An 18,551-nucleotide genomic window follows, 5' to 3' on the forward strand; every position below is an offset into this window, starting at 1 on the left:
AAGTAAGTGAAGACACTAGCATGTCTCAGTATTTTAGGAACCACTTAATTGTATGGAATTTGAAATAAGAAGAAAGATGGCATCAGCCAGCCGTATCCTCTTGAGCTGAAGTACTGCAATTGCAGTATAGAATGGTTACAAGGTCACACTGAGTTCTAAACAGGTAAGACTAACCCATAATGAAAGAAAACATACTGTCAAATACATACACACGGAGGCAGAGGCGGTAAAATGGGAGATAAAGTTATCCACGACTTACTCTATCTTGTGACAATAAACCAAGGTTTGTAATTAAGACAGATCATACAGCTTTTATAAGTCTCAAGATGTGTTTGACGTGTATCATATAAGTACATATGTATGGATGGATGTATAATTCGATACTGCAGTAATGTGCAGTCAAATTAACTCTTAGTGGCAAAATTGAATAGTTTAAAAAGTATCAAGTCTTACACTTAAGAACATAAAAAAATCTCTTCAATGTTTCATTTAAATGTATATTTATGAAGAAGACTTCTACTTTACAAATGTACTAGCAAATTTGGGATTTAAGAAGATCTTCAAATGGTGTTTACAAATGATAATTATATACTACACTCAACATGTGATGAATCCCATCAGTGAAGAGTCTTCACTTTGGATGAATCTAAAATAATTCAGATTGGGGCGCCTGGGTGGCGCAGCCGGTTGAGCGTCCGACTTCAGCCAGGTCACGATCTCACGGTCCGTGAGTTCGAGCCCCGCGTCGGGCTCTGGGCTGATGGCTCGGAGCCTGGACCCTGTTTCCGGTTCTGTGTCTCCCTCTCTCTCTGCCCCTCCCCCGTTCATGCTCTGTCTCTCTCTGTCCCAAAAATAAATAAACGTTGAAAAAAAAAATTAAAATAATTCAGATTATAAATGTCTGCATGTTTCCTAAGTTATATGTAGTGCTACTTTCAACACTGAAATACGTAATATGTTGAGAGTAGTGTTTGCTGTGAAGACAGTCTTACCTGATCACGCATTAATGCTGCAATGTGTGTAGTTTTGCCTCCGGGTGCTGCACACAAATCTAGAATCTTCTCTCCAGGTTGAGGATCCAGAACATGAGTTACGACGGCAGATGGCAAATTCTATAAGGGAAAACAAAAAATCAATTACCAATGACTCTAAATTTTTTTTAATTATTATTTTATTATTTTAATTTTTTAACATTCATTTATTATTGAGAGACAGAGGATGAGCATGGGAGGAGGGGCAGAGACAGGGGAGACACAGGATCCGAAGCAGGATCCAAGCTTTGAGCTGTCAGCACAGAGCCCAGCGCAGGGCTGGAACTCACAAACCCTGAGATCATGACCGGAGCTGAAGTCAGACACTTAACCAACTGACTGAGCCACCCAGGTGCCCCTCTAAATCCTTTTTTTTTTTTTAATATTTTTTTAAATTTTTTTTTTTAACGTTTATTTATTTTTGAGACAGAGAGAGACAGAGCATGGACGGGGGAGGGGCAGAGAGAGAGGGAGACACAGAATCCGAAGCAGGCTCCAGGCTCTGAGCCATCAGCCCAGAGCCTGATGTGGGGCTAGAACTCATGGACCGCGAGATCGTGACCTGAGCTGAAGTCGGACGCCCAACCGACTGAGCCACCCAGGCGCCCCATTTTTTAAAGTAGCCTCCGTACCCAGCACAGAGCCCAGCATATAGCCCAGTACAGGGCTTGAACTCACAACCTTGAGATCAAGACCTAAGCTGAGAACAAGAGTGGGGATGCTTAACCAACTGAGCCACCCAGATGTCCCTAATGATTCTAAATCATTTTAAAATTAAGAATCACAGAACATAAACACATCTTTGGAGGCAGTCCAGTACAGCATCCTCCACCAAAATATGGTTTCTGTAAAAATACTAGTGTCAGGAAATTCACAATTTCCTAGATTATCCTATGATCTCATAGGACCTTCACACACAAGACACACATGCACAGATGCATTTCCCTAATCAATTTAGCAAATCATGTTTTTTTCTCAACAATTCAGTATTTTTTTAAGTTTATTTATTTTGAGAGAGAAAGAGAGCAGGGGAGGGGCAGAGAGAGAGGGTGAGAGAGAATCCCAAGCAGGCTCTGTGCTCAGAGCACAGAGCCTGATGTGGGGCTCGAACTCATGAACCGTGAGCATCATGACCTGAGCCAAAGTCAGATACTTAACTGACTGAACCACCCAGGTGCCCCAACAATTCTCAACATTTTGAAGGTCAAAGCCCTTTTATTTTTTTTTTTTATTTATTTTTTTATTTTTTTTTCAACGTTTTTTTTATTTATTTTTGGGACAGAGAGAGACAGAGCATGAACGGGGGAGGGGCAGAGAGAGAAGGAGACACAGAATCGGAAACAGGCTCCAGGCTCCGAGCCATCAGCCCAGAGCCCGACGCGGGGCTCGAACTCACAGACCGCGAGACCTGGCTGAAGTCGGATGCTTAACCGACTGTGCCACCCAGGCGCCCCTCAAAGCCCTTTTAGAAATGTAAGAAAGCTCTAGGTTTTTTTCTAAGAAAATGTATAAAATTTTGCAACTTCAGGTGCTTCACCATCTAATGCCGACTTAAGAATTCTAGTTTTATGCTAATGCCAGTCAAAGACATTTGGGTTCCTATTTCCCCACCATGACCACATTTCTGTAGGAGAAAAGTAAAATGTAAAAAAAATCTTATTGTTTCTGATTGGCACCCAGAAATGTATTATGAGGCTGGACAACTCAGATACCGCAGTAGTAAATTATACTGCAGTAAGTTATACCTTACCTGATTATTAGTATTGATCACATAAGGACTGCTACTCTAGGATAACAGTTTGCCTCAAATAAAATAGAAATACTGGGGCACCTCGATGGCTCAGTCGGTTAAGCATCTGATTCTTAATTTCATCTCAGCTCATGAACTCATGGTTCACAAGTTTAAGCCCTGCTCTGCGCCGACAGCACGGAGCCTGCTTGGAATTCTCTCTCCTCTCTCTCTGCCCCTCCCCCACTCATGCACACATGCTCTCTCCCTCTCAAAATAAATAAATATTGTTTAAAAGCTAGAATATTACAAAGTAATGCATTTTCTTTAAAGTAATGCAGTTTTTATATTACTTGGCAAGCACAGAGCTATTTAAAGTTTAAAGGTGTCCTTTCGTTTTCACACGGGAATTGTATCCATTAGTATGTTCTCAAGAACTGGGAGAAGGTTACAATGCTCTCAAGTGAATCCAAGATTACCACTTGAAAACAGAAAATCAACGTGAGAAAGCAGACACAAATGAGCAAGTACTCCCCCTATGGAAACAGGAAGCATTAAAATCAATGCAAATCATTCAGGCATCTGAAGAGCAGTCCCTCCACATTAAACACTAAAAACAGCTTAACCTGTTACAGATTTTCTTTTCAATGGTCTAATTTATTCCAAAAATATTTAAAAATTGAACTCCAATAGGAAAACACTAAAACATGTATGTGGCTACTGGAGATTTGGTGATTCCTTATCTGAAGACAACTGGTTATACTTGTCTCCTAATAACATTAATGTATTGGTCAAAAATGACAGAAATCTGCAATCAAACATAAATAATACATTAAGAACCTTCTGGCCATGCAATTAATTGAAATTATCAAACAGTCCAAATGAAAAGGCTTCATTAAATATTTAAATAATGACAAACTTTTCTTAAAATAATTTAGTCTACTACCTTTCTCTACAGTATATCCCAATCCTAGCTACACAAGAGAATCACCTAGTGAGTTTTCCAAAAAGGTTTAGTCCTGATCTAGAATAGTGAAACCAGAATTTCTGGCAATAGGGCCTAGGCATCAGTGTTTTCAACACTGCCCTAAGTGACTCTAACGTGCAGCCAGATGCACCCCATTGCTATGCTATAGTGATTCTCAACCTTAACTGCACATGAGAATTGCATGGGAGAGCTTTTAATCGTCCTGACCCAGGCCCCACCCCAGTCAGACCAACTAAAACCAATTCTGGTGCTAGTGCCCAGGCAGTAGTATTTATTTAAAAGCTCCTTAGGTTGTCCAACCTCATTTGGCTCTTAAATTAGTTATTTACAAGGAACGAGGCAATGAGAAAATTAAGTTTCAGGCACTATGTTTTATTCCAGTTAAACTAAAATGTTATTAGAATATAGCTGAAAGCAGTTCTTGTAAGTATTTAACTGCTATACTTTTAACTGACAATTATTTCAAATGTGAAGGACATCTAAGATTATTTTGAGATTCTGTGGACTGTGTTTAAGCAATTCAAAAGTTCCCTTTTGACTGTGAAAAGCCAAATGGTACTACACAGTTGTAGTTTTAATGATTGTATACAACACTCCAATTAACTCTGAAAGGTATATTCTAGTATATAACTTCGAGTGCTAAAATGAAAAATAATCAGTTATCAATAGCCCCTTACACATACACATACCCCAGCAAAACAAAGTCTCCAATGCAAAGCTTTTGCATTAGCTGTTAGAAGTAACAAAGAATATAGATTTGGGGATAATGCCAAGGCCAAGAGGTATCCAAAAGCGGGAAAGAGAAAGCGAAAGAGAACCCCACAAATTTCCCCAGGAATTTTTCAGCAGCTCTATAATTCCACCCATTCTATAAACTAACCTCACCAAGTAGGTAGACAAAGGTTACCAGTTGCCAAACTCTTATGCTTATGAAATATGATTTCTTCAAGGTGTAAATTTCTTCAGCCAGTCATCCTATGAACTACCTTGTGTCACAAGTTAAATGGTTATTGAACATCATTCAATAATGTGTTCAGTATCAGCTGTCTTAAATTGTAAGCCAGTTAATGCTTGTGGTAATATATTCCAAGCACCTAGCGCAACTCCAAATTTTAAAACAAAGGCGGGGGGCGGGGGGCTGGCACAGATTACCAAAGAAGAATTTGAATAGTAGCGTGTAACTATATAGTAGGTTATATATCCTATGTGTTACACCATCACTATTGTAGAATCAGATAATACACATAAATCTGTTTTCCTGTTTGTTCCCATTAGAAATAATCTTTGGGTTTATGTCTTTTGATTAAACACTGGGCAGAGCAGAAAGTGAATGGCATGTGCATTTAGGTCAGGGTTCAGACATTACTAATTATGAACTGTATATGACCTTGTCCAAGAAACCTAACAGATCTGATACTCAGTATCTTCATTACATATTGGGAGTAGTAACAATAATACCACCTAACCAATGAACTGTAACAAATCAAAAGAGTTACCGTCTGCAAAAGTATGCAATAAACTGGACACAGCAAAATAAACTGTCATATCACAGCAATTGATAACCACCTGACAAAAATGTGTTAGTAGTAAACCATCTGCATCTCACTCAAAGTTACAAATACACTTATATGTATATTAACGCATGCATTATTTAGACATTAATATTTTGAGATGGAAAATAATGATTATAATGAGCTGTTAAAGCACCTTTGGGCAACAGAGGGCTAAAAAAAAAGTTTAAAATTCAGTTGAGGGGCACCTGGGTGGCTCATCGGTTGAGCACCCGACTTCGGCTCCGGTCATGATTTCATGGTCCATGAGTTCGAGCCCAGCATCAGCTCGCTACTGTCGGCACAGGACCTGCTTCAGATCCTCTGTCTGTCCCCCCTTCTCTCTGCCCCTCCTCCACCTGTGCTCTCTAGCAAAAATGAGCATTAGGGGTGCCTGGGTGGCGCAGTCGGTTAAGCGTCCGACTTCAGCCAGGTCACGATCTCGCGGTCCGGGAGTTCGAGCCCCGCATCAGGCTCTGGGCTGATGGCTCAGAGCCTGGAGCCTGTTTCCGATTCTGTGTCTCCCTCTCTCTCTGCCCCTCCCCCATTCATGCTCTGTCTCTCTCTGTCCCAAAAATAAATAAACATTGAAAAAAAAAATTAAAAAAAAAATGAACATTAGGAAAAAAAATCAATTGAGAAAAAGAGTACGTACAAAGTTTTTTCTTACTGCTCATTAACAAAAGGTAGATCAGAAAAAAAACCCACAAAAAATATGGTAATAGAAAAAAAACACTGTATTTGAAATAACTCACTGAAGTTATGTTTCAATGTTAATAAATATTTTGCTTTGACAAATACTTACCTGTAAAAATAAGTAGTTGGGCAGTACATTGTCAAATGAGGGGCTGAGGTATATCGGTTCTGTCATTCTTATGCCTATACCTCTGAAAAGCAGAAAATCTGACATTAGTCTGTATAAAGTCCATAGTCTATACAAACTCCACTTCTGGGAACATACCCAAGCAGCCCAATAAATATAGGATGTTCTGCCTTTTTAAAACCTCTTTAACTCAACACCACAATCCTTAGGATATTCCTGTGAATTGTCTATGACTCATTCCCTGCAGTAGAAGGCCATCAGGAAAACTAAAAAGGATAAAGTTACATAAAATTTTCATTTAGGCACAAAGGAGTTTTTCAGAGATTTGAACAAACTGAAAAAAGCAAAGAACGGCTTGAATCTTTAAAAAAAAAAACAACACACAGTTATTTAATTAAAAATGTTATTTACATTAACATACAATAGTTGTATTGTTATTTTACCTTTTAATTCCAGTATACAGGGCTATATTAGTTTCAGGTATACAATATAGTGATTCAACAATTCTACACGTTATTCAGTGTTCATGAGAATAAATGTGCTCTTAATCCCCTTTATTTCACTCATCCCCGCCCCCCCCCACCGACCTCCACCTCCCCTCTCATAACCATCAGCTTGTGCTCTATCTAACCAGGAGCCTGGTTTTTGGTTTGTCTCTTTTTTTCCCTTTGTTTGCTTGTTTTGTTTCTTAAATTCCACATGAGTGAAATCATATGGCATTTGTCTTTCTTTGACATCTGAGTCTTTATTTATTGATTTATTCTAATCTTTCTGGTAACAGATCCATGATCACTGTTAACAGCAATCAACAGTTTCTGAATCCTTCAGTTTGGAAGGCACTATGCTAGGTACTTGTATGAAAAACAAAAATATACTTGGGGCGCCTGGGTGGCTCAGTCGGTTAGACCTCCAACTTCAGCTCAGGTCATGATCTCACAGTTTGGGAGTTCGAGCCCCGCATCGGGCTCTGTGCTGACAGCTCAGAGCCTGGAGCCTGCTTCAGATTCTGTGTCTCCCTCTCTCCCTGCCCCTCCCCTGCTCATACTCTGTCTCTCTCTCTCTCAAATAAATAATATACATTAAAAAAAATTTAAAAAAAATATATATATATACTTAAGAGTCATGCCGATGCTAAGAAACAACAAACATGCCACACAACTCTCCTCTCAACTCTTTAGAGAGTAATTGCCCAGTACTGACACAATCCTTACAACGAGCTCTGTCCCATTTTATAAGGGGCAGGGGAAATGCTCAGAGCAGGAAGTGCAAGGGCCCAGGAGAACATGGTGGATGGTGATTCATCAGGACAAACATCGCAATCTGACAGAGGCTGTCAGAGACTATCAAAGGCAAGAGGAAGCACACAAATAGTTAGAGAATGCCAAACATGGCCTGGCGTATCAGGCCACACCACAAAGAGGAAGAAAAAAAGCCAATCAACACCATGTTCCAGGGATTTAAGGGGCACAGAAAAAGCACAATCTAATAATAAAGGCAAGGATGAGAACAGGAATGAACCCAGGTGCAGGAGAACATCTATAGCATCTAAGTATGGACATCGAGAACAAACTCACAGCTTCTGAACCAATCCTGGAGCAGAAGCATCCATTCCAATGATCTGCACCCTGCCTGACATAGGTAGTTGGGCTAATTTTACTCACAACGCTCCTGCCACCAAATGTGCAAGGTTTTCTCTCAAACCACCCGGGGGTCCTGCAATTCAGTTCAGTTCTGACTCTAACTGCCTGGGATTATCGGGAGACTGCATAGGCTCAAAGGTTCAATCCAACAAGACTGGTCTCACTCCAGATGCCAGCTGCACATCCCAAGGTGCCGCCTGGACTTCCGATCAATTGGCTATAAATTTGGGGGTTTCCACAGTGCCCTCCCAGGTTTGAAAATTCGCTAGAACTCACAGAACTCAAATAGCACTTAGTATTACTAGTTTACCATGGAGGATTCAAGTTAGTATTGGCCAAATCAAAGGGATGCGCAGAAGGTATGGGAGAGGCGCATGCATCACCGCCACCCGCCCCCCTCCCCCCAGCACCTCCATGTGTTTACCAACCTGGAAGCTCTCTGAAGCCCACCATCTAGGAGTTTTTATGGGGGTTTCATTACACAGACACGATTGATTAAATCACCGACTGCTGGATATTAAGTGAATCTCCAGGCCCTCTCCCCACCCTGGATGTCCAGGGGTAGAGCTAAAAGTTCCAACCTTCTAACCACGTGGTTGGCTCCTCTCGCTAGTGCCATCTAGATGCTACCTAGGGACCCCCAGCTACCAGTCTTCTCATTACCACACAGAAGACACTCATCGCTACGGAGATTCCAAGGACTTGGGGAGTTGTGTGCCAGGAACCCAAAGACCAAATTATTATTATGCCTCAGAAGGATAAGTTTATACTGCCCTTTGAAGTGAAATAATTGCTGTAGCTATTCAAGGACTGGCCATCGCAGTGAGATGACTATGATGTCCACTCAGTTCTAACATCCTTTGTCATACAGTAAATATGAACTCCTTTCTCCCCCTTCCCATCCCTTTTATCCTCCCTCGATGTGTCTGCATCTCTACTTTTAATGAGAGTTAATCAGTTCAGTCTTTGGTCCTTGCTCCAGCTGGGATCAAATCTAGCCACTTCCTGCACAGTTGCTGTCCCTGACAAGAAAAAATACAAAGGAACCTTCTGAAAAGTCACAGCCTCACATTCAAAAGTCAGTCATTTGTTGGTATAACTAGTATACTGACCTTGATTAACACCTCAACCCCTGCCCAGAGTCCGAATCCATTATGGAACACCTTGAATGCCACGACCCACCTGCTCACTCTTTTGTAATTTAAATGAATTTGTGACTCCCAGGACACTAGTCCTCTGAAAAATACTCAAAACATTAACATTTATAGGCCTGCCTTTCTAATCCAGTTCCCACCTAGTGTTTCAAGTTCTGCTATTTGGGTATCTCCTTCTGACCACCAGCACAAGTACGTTCATCCATACAGTATTTAACTTAAAATACAACTTTTTTTGTTAGGTGTGTCTCCATATAATAATGCAACGCACCAGATCTCATCAAAACAGGCTGTTAGTAAATTATTCTACCTCTATGAAGTCTAAGACTCAACTCTGCTATAATTCAAGAAGCCAAAGGGTGCAAACTTACCAACCGAATAACAAAGTGCTACTAGTTGACGTAGTTCTAAAATTCCACAAGAAACATGGTGTATGTACAGTGTTCCTTGGTTATGGAAGCATGCTTTTCCTCACATAGGCAGAGAAAGAAATCCTAACAGCGTAACTGGATGCGGAGTTTAAAAGTTGAGTTTACAAAAGAGTTTTCTGAAAGATGGCTGCCTGCTACTCCCACCAAAGAACATTACTCAGAAAAGTCTGTCAGTGTAGTAGTTCTGAATAATATAAGAGAATGAAGAGTGGAAGAAGGTTCGAGATGGCAGAATAAAAAGATCCTGAGCTCACCTCCCCCCACAGACACAACAAATGTGCAGCTACATATGGCATAATTCATTCTGAAGGGGACTTAGAGATTGGATGAGCAGAGCCCCCACAACAAGAGACAGCACCAAGATGGGTAGAAATGGCAGAAATACATTCCTGATAAGGAAAAAGCCACACCCCAGGAACAACATTCCATGGTCAGAAGGGACCTCAAAGGAATCTTATCTCCCTGAGGAGAGATCGAAGTTCCACATCAGGCAACCCAACCCTTGGATCCTGCATGGAGAGATGAGCTTCCAAAACAGCTGGCTTTAAAAACCAACAGGGACCCTGATGAATATGGATGCAAAAATTCTCAATAAGATACTAGCAAATCGAATTCAACGGCATATAAAAAGAATTATTCACCATGATCAAGTGGGATTCATTCCTGGGATGCAGGGCTGGTTCAACATTCGCAAATCAATCAACGTGATACATCACATTAACAAAAAAAAAGAGAAGAACCATACGATCCTGTCAATCGATGCAGAAAAGGCCTTTGACAAAATCCAGCACCCTTTCTTAATAAAAACCCTTGAGAAAGTCGGGATAGAAGGAACATACTTAAAGATCATAAAAGCCATTTATGAAAAGCCCACAGCTAACATCATCCTCAACGGGGAAAAACTGAGAGCTTTTTCCCTGAGATCAGGAACACGACAAGGATGCCCACTCTCACCGCTGCTGTTTAACATAGTGCTGGAAGTTCTAGCATCAGCAATCAGACAACAAAAGGAAATCAAAGGCATCAAAATTGGCAAAGATGAAGTCAAGCTTTCGCTTTTTGCAGATGACATGATATTATACATGGAAAATCCGATAGACTCCACCAAAAGTCTCCTAGAACTGATACAGGAATTCAGCAAAGTTGCAGGATACAAAATCAATGTACAGAAATCAGTTGCATTCTTATACACTAACAATGAAGCAACAGAAAGACAAATAAAGAAACTGATCCCATTCACAATTGCACCAAGAAGCATAAAATACCTAGGAATAAATCTAACCAAAGATGTAAAGGATCTGTATGCTGAAAACTATAGAAAGCTTATGAAGGAAATTGAAGATTTGAAGAAATGGAAAGACATTCCCTGCTCATGGATTGGAAAAATAAATATTGTCAAAATGTCAATACTACCCAAAGCTATCTACACATTCAATGCAATCCCAATCAAAATTGCACCAGCATTCTTCTCGAAACTAGAACAAGCAATCCTAAAAATCATATGGAACCACAAAAGGCCCCGAATAGCCAAAGGAATTTTGAAGAAGAAGACCAAAGCAGGAGGCATCACAATCCCAGACTTTAGCCTCTACTACAAAGCTGTCATCATCAAGACAGCATGGTATTGGCACAAAAACAGACACATAGACCAATGGAATAGAATAGAAACTCCAGAACCAGACCCACAAACGTATGGCCAACTCATCTTTGACAAAGCAGGAAAGAACATCCAATGGAAAAAAGACAGCCTCTTTAACAAATGGTGCTGGGAGAACTGGACAGCAACATGCAGAAGGTTGAAACTAGACCACTTTCTCACACCATTCACAAAAATAAACTCAAAATGGATAAAGGACCTAAATGTGAGACAGGAAACCATCAAAACCTTAGAGGAGAAAGCAGGAAAAGACCTCTCTGACCTCAGCCGTAGCAATCTCTTACTCGACACATCCCCAAAGGCAAGGGAATTAAAAGCAAAAGTGAATTACTGGGACCTTATGAAGATAAAAAGCTTCTGCACAGCAAAGGAAACAACCAACAAAACTAAAAGGCAACCAATGGAATGGGAAAAGATATTCGCAAATGACATATCGGACAAAGGGCTAGTATCCAAAATCTATAAAGAGCTCACCAAACTCCACACCCGAAAAACAAGTAACCCAGTGAAGAAATGGGCAGAAAACATGAATAGACACTTCTCTAAAGAAGACATCCGGATGGCCAACAGGCACATGAAAAGATGTTCAGCGTCGCTCCTTATCAGGGAAATACAAATCAAAACCACACTCAGGTATCACCTCACGCCAGTCAGAGTGGCCAAAATGAACCAATCAGGAGACTATAGATGCTGGAGAGGATGTGGAGAAACGGGAACCCTCTTGCACTGTTGGTGGGAATGCAAATTGGTGCGGCCGCTCTGGAAAGCAGTGTGGAGGTTCCTCAGAAAATTAAAAATAGACCTACCCTATGACCCAGCAATAGCACTGCTAGGAATTTATCCAAGGGATACAGGAGTACTGATGCACAGGGGCACTTGTACCCCAATGTTCATAGCAGCACTCTCAACAATAGCCAAATTATGGAAAGAGCCTAAATGTCCATCAACTGATGAATGGATAAAGAAATTGTGGTTTATATACACAATGGAATATTACGTGGCAATGAGAAAGAATGAAATATGGCCTTTTGTAGCAACGTGGATGGAACTGGAGAGTGTGATGCTAAGTGAAATAAGCCATACAGAGAAAGACAGATACCATATGGTTTCACTCTTATGTGGATCCTGAGAAACTTAACAGGAACCCATGGGGGAGGGGAAGGAAAAAAAAAAAAAAAGAGGTTAGAGTGGGAGAGAGCCAAAGCATAAGAGACTGTTAAAAACTGAGAACAAACTGAGGGTTGATGGGGGGTGGGAGGGAGGAGAGGGTGGGTGATGGGTATTGAGGAGGGCACCTTTTGGGATGAGCACTGGGTGTTGTATGGAAACCAATTTGTCAATAAATTTCATATATTAAAAAAAAATTAAAAAAAAATAAAAAAAAAAAAACCCAACAGGGAGTAGGTCCAGGAAAATTACAGAACCACAGGGAAAGGAAAACCCACTCAAAAAAGCCTTCCACACAGACTCAACCCAGAAACCAGTACAAATGGTTTCAGATCAGATTAAAAAACCACATCAAAAAGAACAAAAAAGATCAGAGCCAGATCAAAAAGCACATGCACCATAGAAGTAGACCTACTTACTAATCTCGGAACAACTGCTGAAGGGGATGGAGGGGACTCGCCCTGGGGAGTAAGACACTGGGGGCAGCCCTGCTGATGCTGGGATGAAAGGCACCATTTTGAAATTTCCCTCTAGACCGCTGAAGCCACGGTGTGCATCCCACTGAGAACCCCATACGACCCCAGCCCTCAGCAGGGCCTTGCAGTCTACAGGGTGATAATTCCACCCACCAGCACACCTGCAGCCATCAGGGATGGGCCTCCAGCTAACCAGGCAAGGGAGGGAAGAATGCACCTGGAGCTACTGAGGGGCTGCCGCAAGAGGAGGACACATATAGCCCACCCAGGGAACACCCCTGAAGCACCTGCGTCTGGTGGTCGGCGAGAGGGAATCACACTTCTGGGCCCTACAGGTCATTTCTTACATAAGGCCACTCCTTTATGACCAGGAGATGTAGATGAACTATGGAATACATGGAAATAAACATAGAGTTAGGCATAACGGGGAGACAAAGAATATGTTCCAAACAAAAAAATAAAACAAAAGAAAAAAAACTAAATGGAGATAAACAATCTACCCAAGAGAAAGTCCAAAGTAATGGCCATCAAACTGCTCATCAAACTCAGAAGAAAAATGGATAAACACAGAGAGAATTTCAACAAAAATAAAATATAAGGAAGTTCCAATTAGAGGTGAGGAATAACAGAAATAAAAATACGCTATAGGGAATAAACAGCAGATTACTGATATAGAAGAACAGAGCAGTGATCTGGAAAACAGGGTAGTAAAAGTTACCCAAACTGAAAAAAAAAAAATGAAAAAATAACTACAAGTGTTAAGGATAGTTTAACGGACCTGTAAGCCAACATCAGTGCACTAACATTCCCCTTCTTGGGGTCTCTAGAGGAAGAGAGAGCGAAAGGGGCAGAAAACTTATTTGAGAAATAGTAGATGAAAGTGTCCCTAATTTGGCAAAGGAAACAGACATCCAGGTCTAGGAAAAACAAAGAATCCAAAAAAAAGATGAACCCAAAGATATCCCCACCAAGACACATTATAATTAAAAATGTCAAAAATTAAAAACATAAAGACAGAATCTTAAAAGCAACAAAATAAGAAAAAAAAAAAAGCATTAGTTACATATAAGGGAACCCACCCCCTACCCTGCACATCACGCTATCAATTTCTCAGCACAAATTTTGCAAGCCAGAAGGTAGTGAGTGCCACAATATTTTCAAAGTGCTTACAATCAAGAATACTCTACCCAGAAAGGGTATCATTTACAATTGATGGGGAGATAAGAGTTTATCAGAGAAGCAAAAGCTAAAGGAGATCATCACCACTAAATTAAATTTATAATATTAAAGGGACTTCTTTAAGCAAAAAGGAAAAGGCCATAATTAGAAATAAGGATATATGAAAGAAAAAAAAATCTCATTGGTAAAGGAAAATATATAGTAAAGGTAGTGGATCAACCACTTATAAAACTAGTCTGAAGGTTAAAAGACAAGAGTGTAAAATCACCTATACCTATAATAATTTAGATAAAAAATACATAGGATAAAAAGATGTAAAATATGATGGCATAAACATAAAATGCTGGTGGGTGGGGGTGGGGGATGTAGTGATTTTGGAATGTGTTCATAATTAAGCAATCACCAACTTAAAATACACTGTTATATACATAGATTACGTATGAATCTCAGGGTTACCACAAACTGAAAACCTAGAATAGGTACACACACAAAAAAGAGGAAGTAATCCAGGCATAATATTAAAATCATCAAGTCCCAAGAGAAGAACAAAGAATTACAATCAGAAAACAAGTAACAAAATGGCAATAAGTACCATATAAATGATCTAAGCAATGAGTGGGGGCGCCTGGGTAGCTCAGTCGGTTAAGCATCCTCTTGGTTTCAGCTCAGATCATGATCTCGCAGTTTCATGAGTTCTAGCCCCATGTCGGGCTCTGCGCTGACAGTGCTGGGGAGGCTACTTGAGATTCTCTCTCTCCCTCTCTCTCTGCCCCTCCCCCACTCGCACTGTCTCTCAAAATAAATAAACTAAAACAAATTTTTTTCAAACACAGAGCATGAGTGAATGGCTAAAAAACAAGACCCATCTATATGCTAACTACAAGAGATTCACTTCAGACCCAAAGACAAATACAGACTGAAAGTAAAAGGCTACAAAAAAATATTCCATGCAAATGAAAACTAAAAGAAAGCTGGGGTAGCAACACTTATATGAAACAAAAAAGACTTTAAAACAAAAAGGCTGTAACGAGACAAAGAAGCGCATTAAATAATCATAAAGATTATCATTAATAACAGAAATAATAGGGGACTTTAACACCACACATACATCAATGGATAGATCATCCAGACAGAAAATAATCCAATAACAGCTGTTAAGAACACATCAAACCAGATCGACTTGATACATACAGGATATTCCATCCCCAAACAGCAGACTACACATTTTTCTCAAGTGTACATGTAACATTTTCCTAGATACACCACGTTAGGCCACAAAACAAATCTCAATAAATTTAACATTTAACAAGACTGAAATCACATCAAGCTTCTCTTCCTACACAGCAGTATGAAAGTAGAAATCAGTTGCGAGAAACTAGAAATCAATCACAAGAAGAAAAGTGCCCACTGATAGATGAATGGATTAAGAAAATGTGGTATATATACATATACACACAGGAATATTAGTCACAAAAAAGGATGAAATCTTGCCGTTCATGACAACATGGATGGCCCTCAAGTGTACTATGCTAAGCGAAGTAAGTCAGATAAAGACAAATACTGTTATGATTTCACTGTATGTGGGATCTAAAAAACAAATGAACAAACGAAACAAAATAGAAACAGAATCATAGATACAGAGAACTGATGGGTACGACAGGCAAGGGGGTGACAGTAATGAATAAAATAGGTGAAAAGGATTAATTTTCCAGTTATAAATCAGTTACCAGGATTAAGTTATGGGGGTTAAATAAGTTACAAATAAGATTAAATAAGTTATCAAAAGTGGTGCCTGGGTAGCCCAGTTGGTTAAGGGTCTGACCTCGGCTCAGGTCATTAGCTCATGGTTTGTGGGTTCCAGCCCCATGTCGGGCTCTGAGCTGACAGCTCAGAGCCTGGAACCTGCTTCGGGTTCTGTGTCTCCTGATCTCTCTCTCTCTGCCCCTCCCTTGCTTGTACTCACTCTCTCTCAAAAATAAATAAATAAACCTGAAGGAAATTTTAAAAATAAATAGTTATCAATAAAACATGGGGATGTAAGGTATGCCATAGGAAAGATAGTCAATAATATTGTTACAACTCTGCATGACCACAGATGGTAACACCTTATTGTGGTGACCATTTTCTAATGCATATAAATACTGAATCACTGTGCTGTATACCTGAAATACAATATTGTATGTCAATTATTCTTCAGGAAAAAAAAAAAATGAAGCCAGCCACACACACACACACACACACACACACACACACACACACACACACACACACACACAAAGAGGATGAGGCGTGTACTAACAACAGAACTGAAGGAGGCAGTCAAAGCACTGATTCCCTATTTCAGACCCAAAGAAAAACACAACATACATATGCTTTATCTTCATATTCATAAGCCGTCTAAGAATAAAATATTTGCTCTTGGCCATTTGGAAAGTGCCTGCTTTCCAGAGTTAGCTAATCCAATAATCTCTTACTTCTGAAGAAGTAATTTCAATCATAAACCCAAATCACTGCAACACGAAAACTGTTCCAGGAACCAGGGACACGGTCCAGTTCTCCGCGGAGAAACGCACAGCTTTCAGTACCTCTACATCAGCTGTCAGCGGTGGGGTAATGGAGCTGTCCACAGAACTCCTTAAACAGTTTAGGCCGAAACGTGAAGCAAAAGCAGACTCTGGACTGCCCACAGATTTGTTGTGTTTAGAGCTAGGAGCAACCTGAGATGATTTAACAATAACTGTATCTTAATTTGGTTTGAGTAAATCCAAACACTAATCCTTGACCACAAGTAGCCATGTGGCTTTCTGGTAAAAATTTCTTTTCATATAAATTTTTTGCTTTTTAATTTTTATTAAAATCATAAGCTTTTCCTTTCACAAAGTCAGATTGTTTAAAAAGCTCTGGATAGGTCACAATTTATCCTTTTTCAAGATGAGTACTGTTCCCCAAAGATGCAACAATTTTTAAATCAATAGAATTCACAAGGAAAACTGAAAATGACAACTACAGTGTGACTATGTGATTACTCAGGGCCCTTTAATCTAAGCGCCTACTCTTTCACCTAAAAGCAATTTTTCAAAAACCATGGAAATACGCACTTAATGATTATTTTCCAGTTGAATTTATACCAACAAAATTTTATAATGCAACTAGATCTATTTTTGACATTGTTTTTATTTTCCTTGAATCGCCAGAAAGGATGTACATTTCCCCCAAACAAAACTTGACGACATACTTCAGTTCAGGTAGCCCATTGAAGATTTCTTTGCGGCTTAGCTCAGAAATCCCATTGCCAAGAAATACTTTCGTTCCATCAAATTCTTTGGCTCCTTTCTTACATTTGCCTTTAATATCAGAGTATACAGAAATAACATCTCCAGCTTTCATAACTAAGAAAGAAGAAAATCAGATGATACTAATTAAACTCTGTTTTGGTAGGAGAATAGTGAACATTCTTTAAGCTGGACTAGGGACATGAAAGGGCATCACGAGTGGGTATGGAGGTCTAAACTGGCTCATTATCTCAAAATAACCCCTTACAGAAAATACTGCTTTTTGCTTTTAAATGTTCTGTAACAATAAATCTAACTGAAGACTTTTTTCTAGGAAAACAAAAAAACAAAAGTCTTCAAAACATTCTATCTAAATTGGAAGAATTTAGCTAAGCAGAAAAGGAAGGTATCTCCTACTTATTTTCTCCAAACCTAACATTCCCTAAAAAATTTCATTTAAATTTTGGTATCTTTGGCTCAATCCTCAAAGTTCTAAGGTTCCTTTAAAAAGATCCCAGGGCACCTGTTGAGGGCCTGACTCTTGATTTCGTCTCAGGCCACGATCTCACAGTTCATGAGTTTTAGCCCCACGTTGGGCTATGTGCCGACAGAGCAGAGCCTACTTGGGACCCTCCCTCCCTCCCTCCCTCCCTCCCTCCTTCCCTCCCTCTCTCTCTCTTTCTCCTCCCCTCACCCCACATCCCCATTCCTCTCCCTCCGTTTTCACTTTTTTTTTTAAACGATTCCTCAAAAAAGTATACTAAAATCCCTTAAAGAAACTTTTCTAAATCCCACAACCCTGTTATTTCTTTGCAGGTTTCCTATTATAGCAGTTACAGCAGGGATATAAATGATAAGCACAAACATTCATTCATATATATATATATATATATATATATACATGTGTGTGCATGTGTGTATATATGTATGTGTGCACATATACACGCACATACATATACATGTGTATATACTCACAACACCTTGAAACTACAGAGTACAGAATTTATTTCTACGGTTAAGTCTAATTTTTATAGTCACTTCATTAATTTCAGTAACACATCCTGATGACTTTCAAAATGGGAAATTGTATTCCACTTCTTCTTAGACCTAGCCTGCCACAAATTTGTCTAGCCCATTAACTTGACCACAGTAGTGAGTAGCAGATCAGCTTGAGCTAGAACTGTTCACACAGATCAGGGGTCAGTGACCTTTTTCTGTAAAGGGTGGTAAGCAGTTGAGGCTTTGTGAGCCACATCAAGTCTACTGGCATATTCTGCGTTTTAAAACAATCTTTTAAAAATGGAAAAAACCATTTTCAGTTGTGAGCCACGCAAAAGCAGACATGGGCCAGACTTGGCCAGTGGGCAGTAGTTTAGCATACACTAATGTAGGTCAAGTTATTTATTTCACAGACAAGATAACTGAAGCCCACAGACTGAATAACTTACCAAGAG

General features: G+C 39.8%; 1 protein-coding gene across 6 annotated transcripts in view; it reads right to left on the minus strand.

Annotated features, from left to right (window-relative positions):
* The window catches only part of NSUN6 (NOP2/Sun RNA methyltransferase 6), a 77,044-nt gene that overhangs the window by 39,602 nt on the left and 18,891 nt on the right, over nt 1-18,551 (minus strand). For all 6 annotated transcript variants that reach the window (XM_023256412.2, XM_023256410.2, XM_045060969.1 and 3 more), the window contains 3 exons: nt 17,061-17,214; nt 6,104-6,185; nt 993-1,112 (listed from right to left, as the gene is read on the minus strand). In XM_023256412.2, the coding sequence (XP_023112180.2) occupies nt 993-1,112; nt 6,104-6,185; nt 17,061-17,214 (356 nt within the window). The remainder of the gene's footprint in view (nt 1-992; nt 1,113-6,103; nt 6,186-17,060; nt 17,215-18,551) is intronic.

The sequence above is a fragment of the Felis catus genome, chromosome B4, assembly GCF_018350175.1.
Source record: "Felis catus isolate Fca126 chromosome B4, F.catus_Fca126_mat1.0, whole genome shotgun sequence".
Classification (NCBI taxonomy): domain Eukaryota; kingdom Metazoa; phylum Chordata; class Mammalia; order Carnivora; family Felidae; genus Felis; species Felis catus.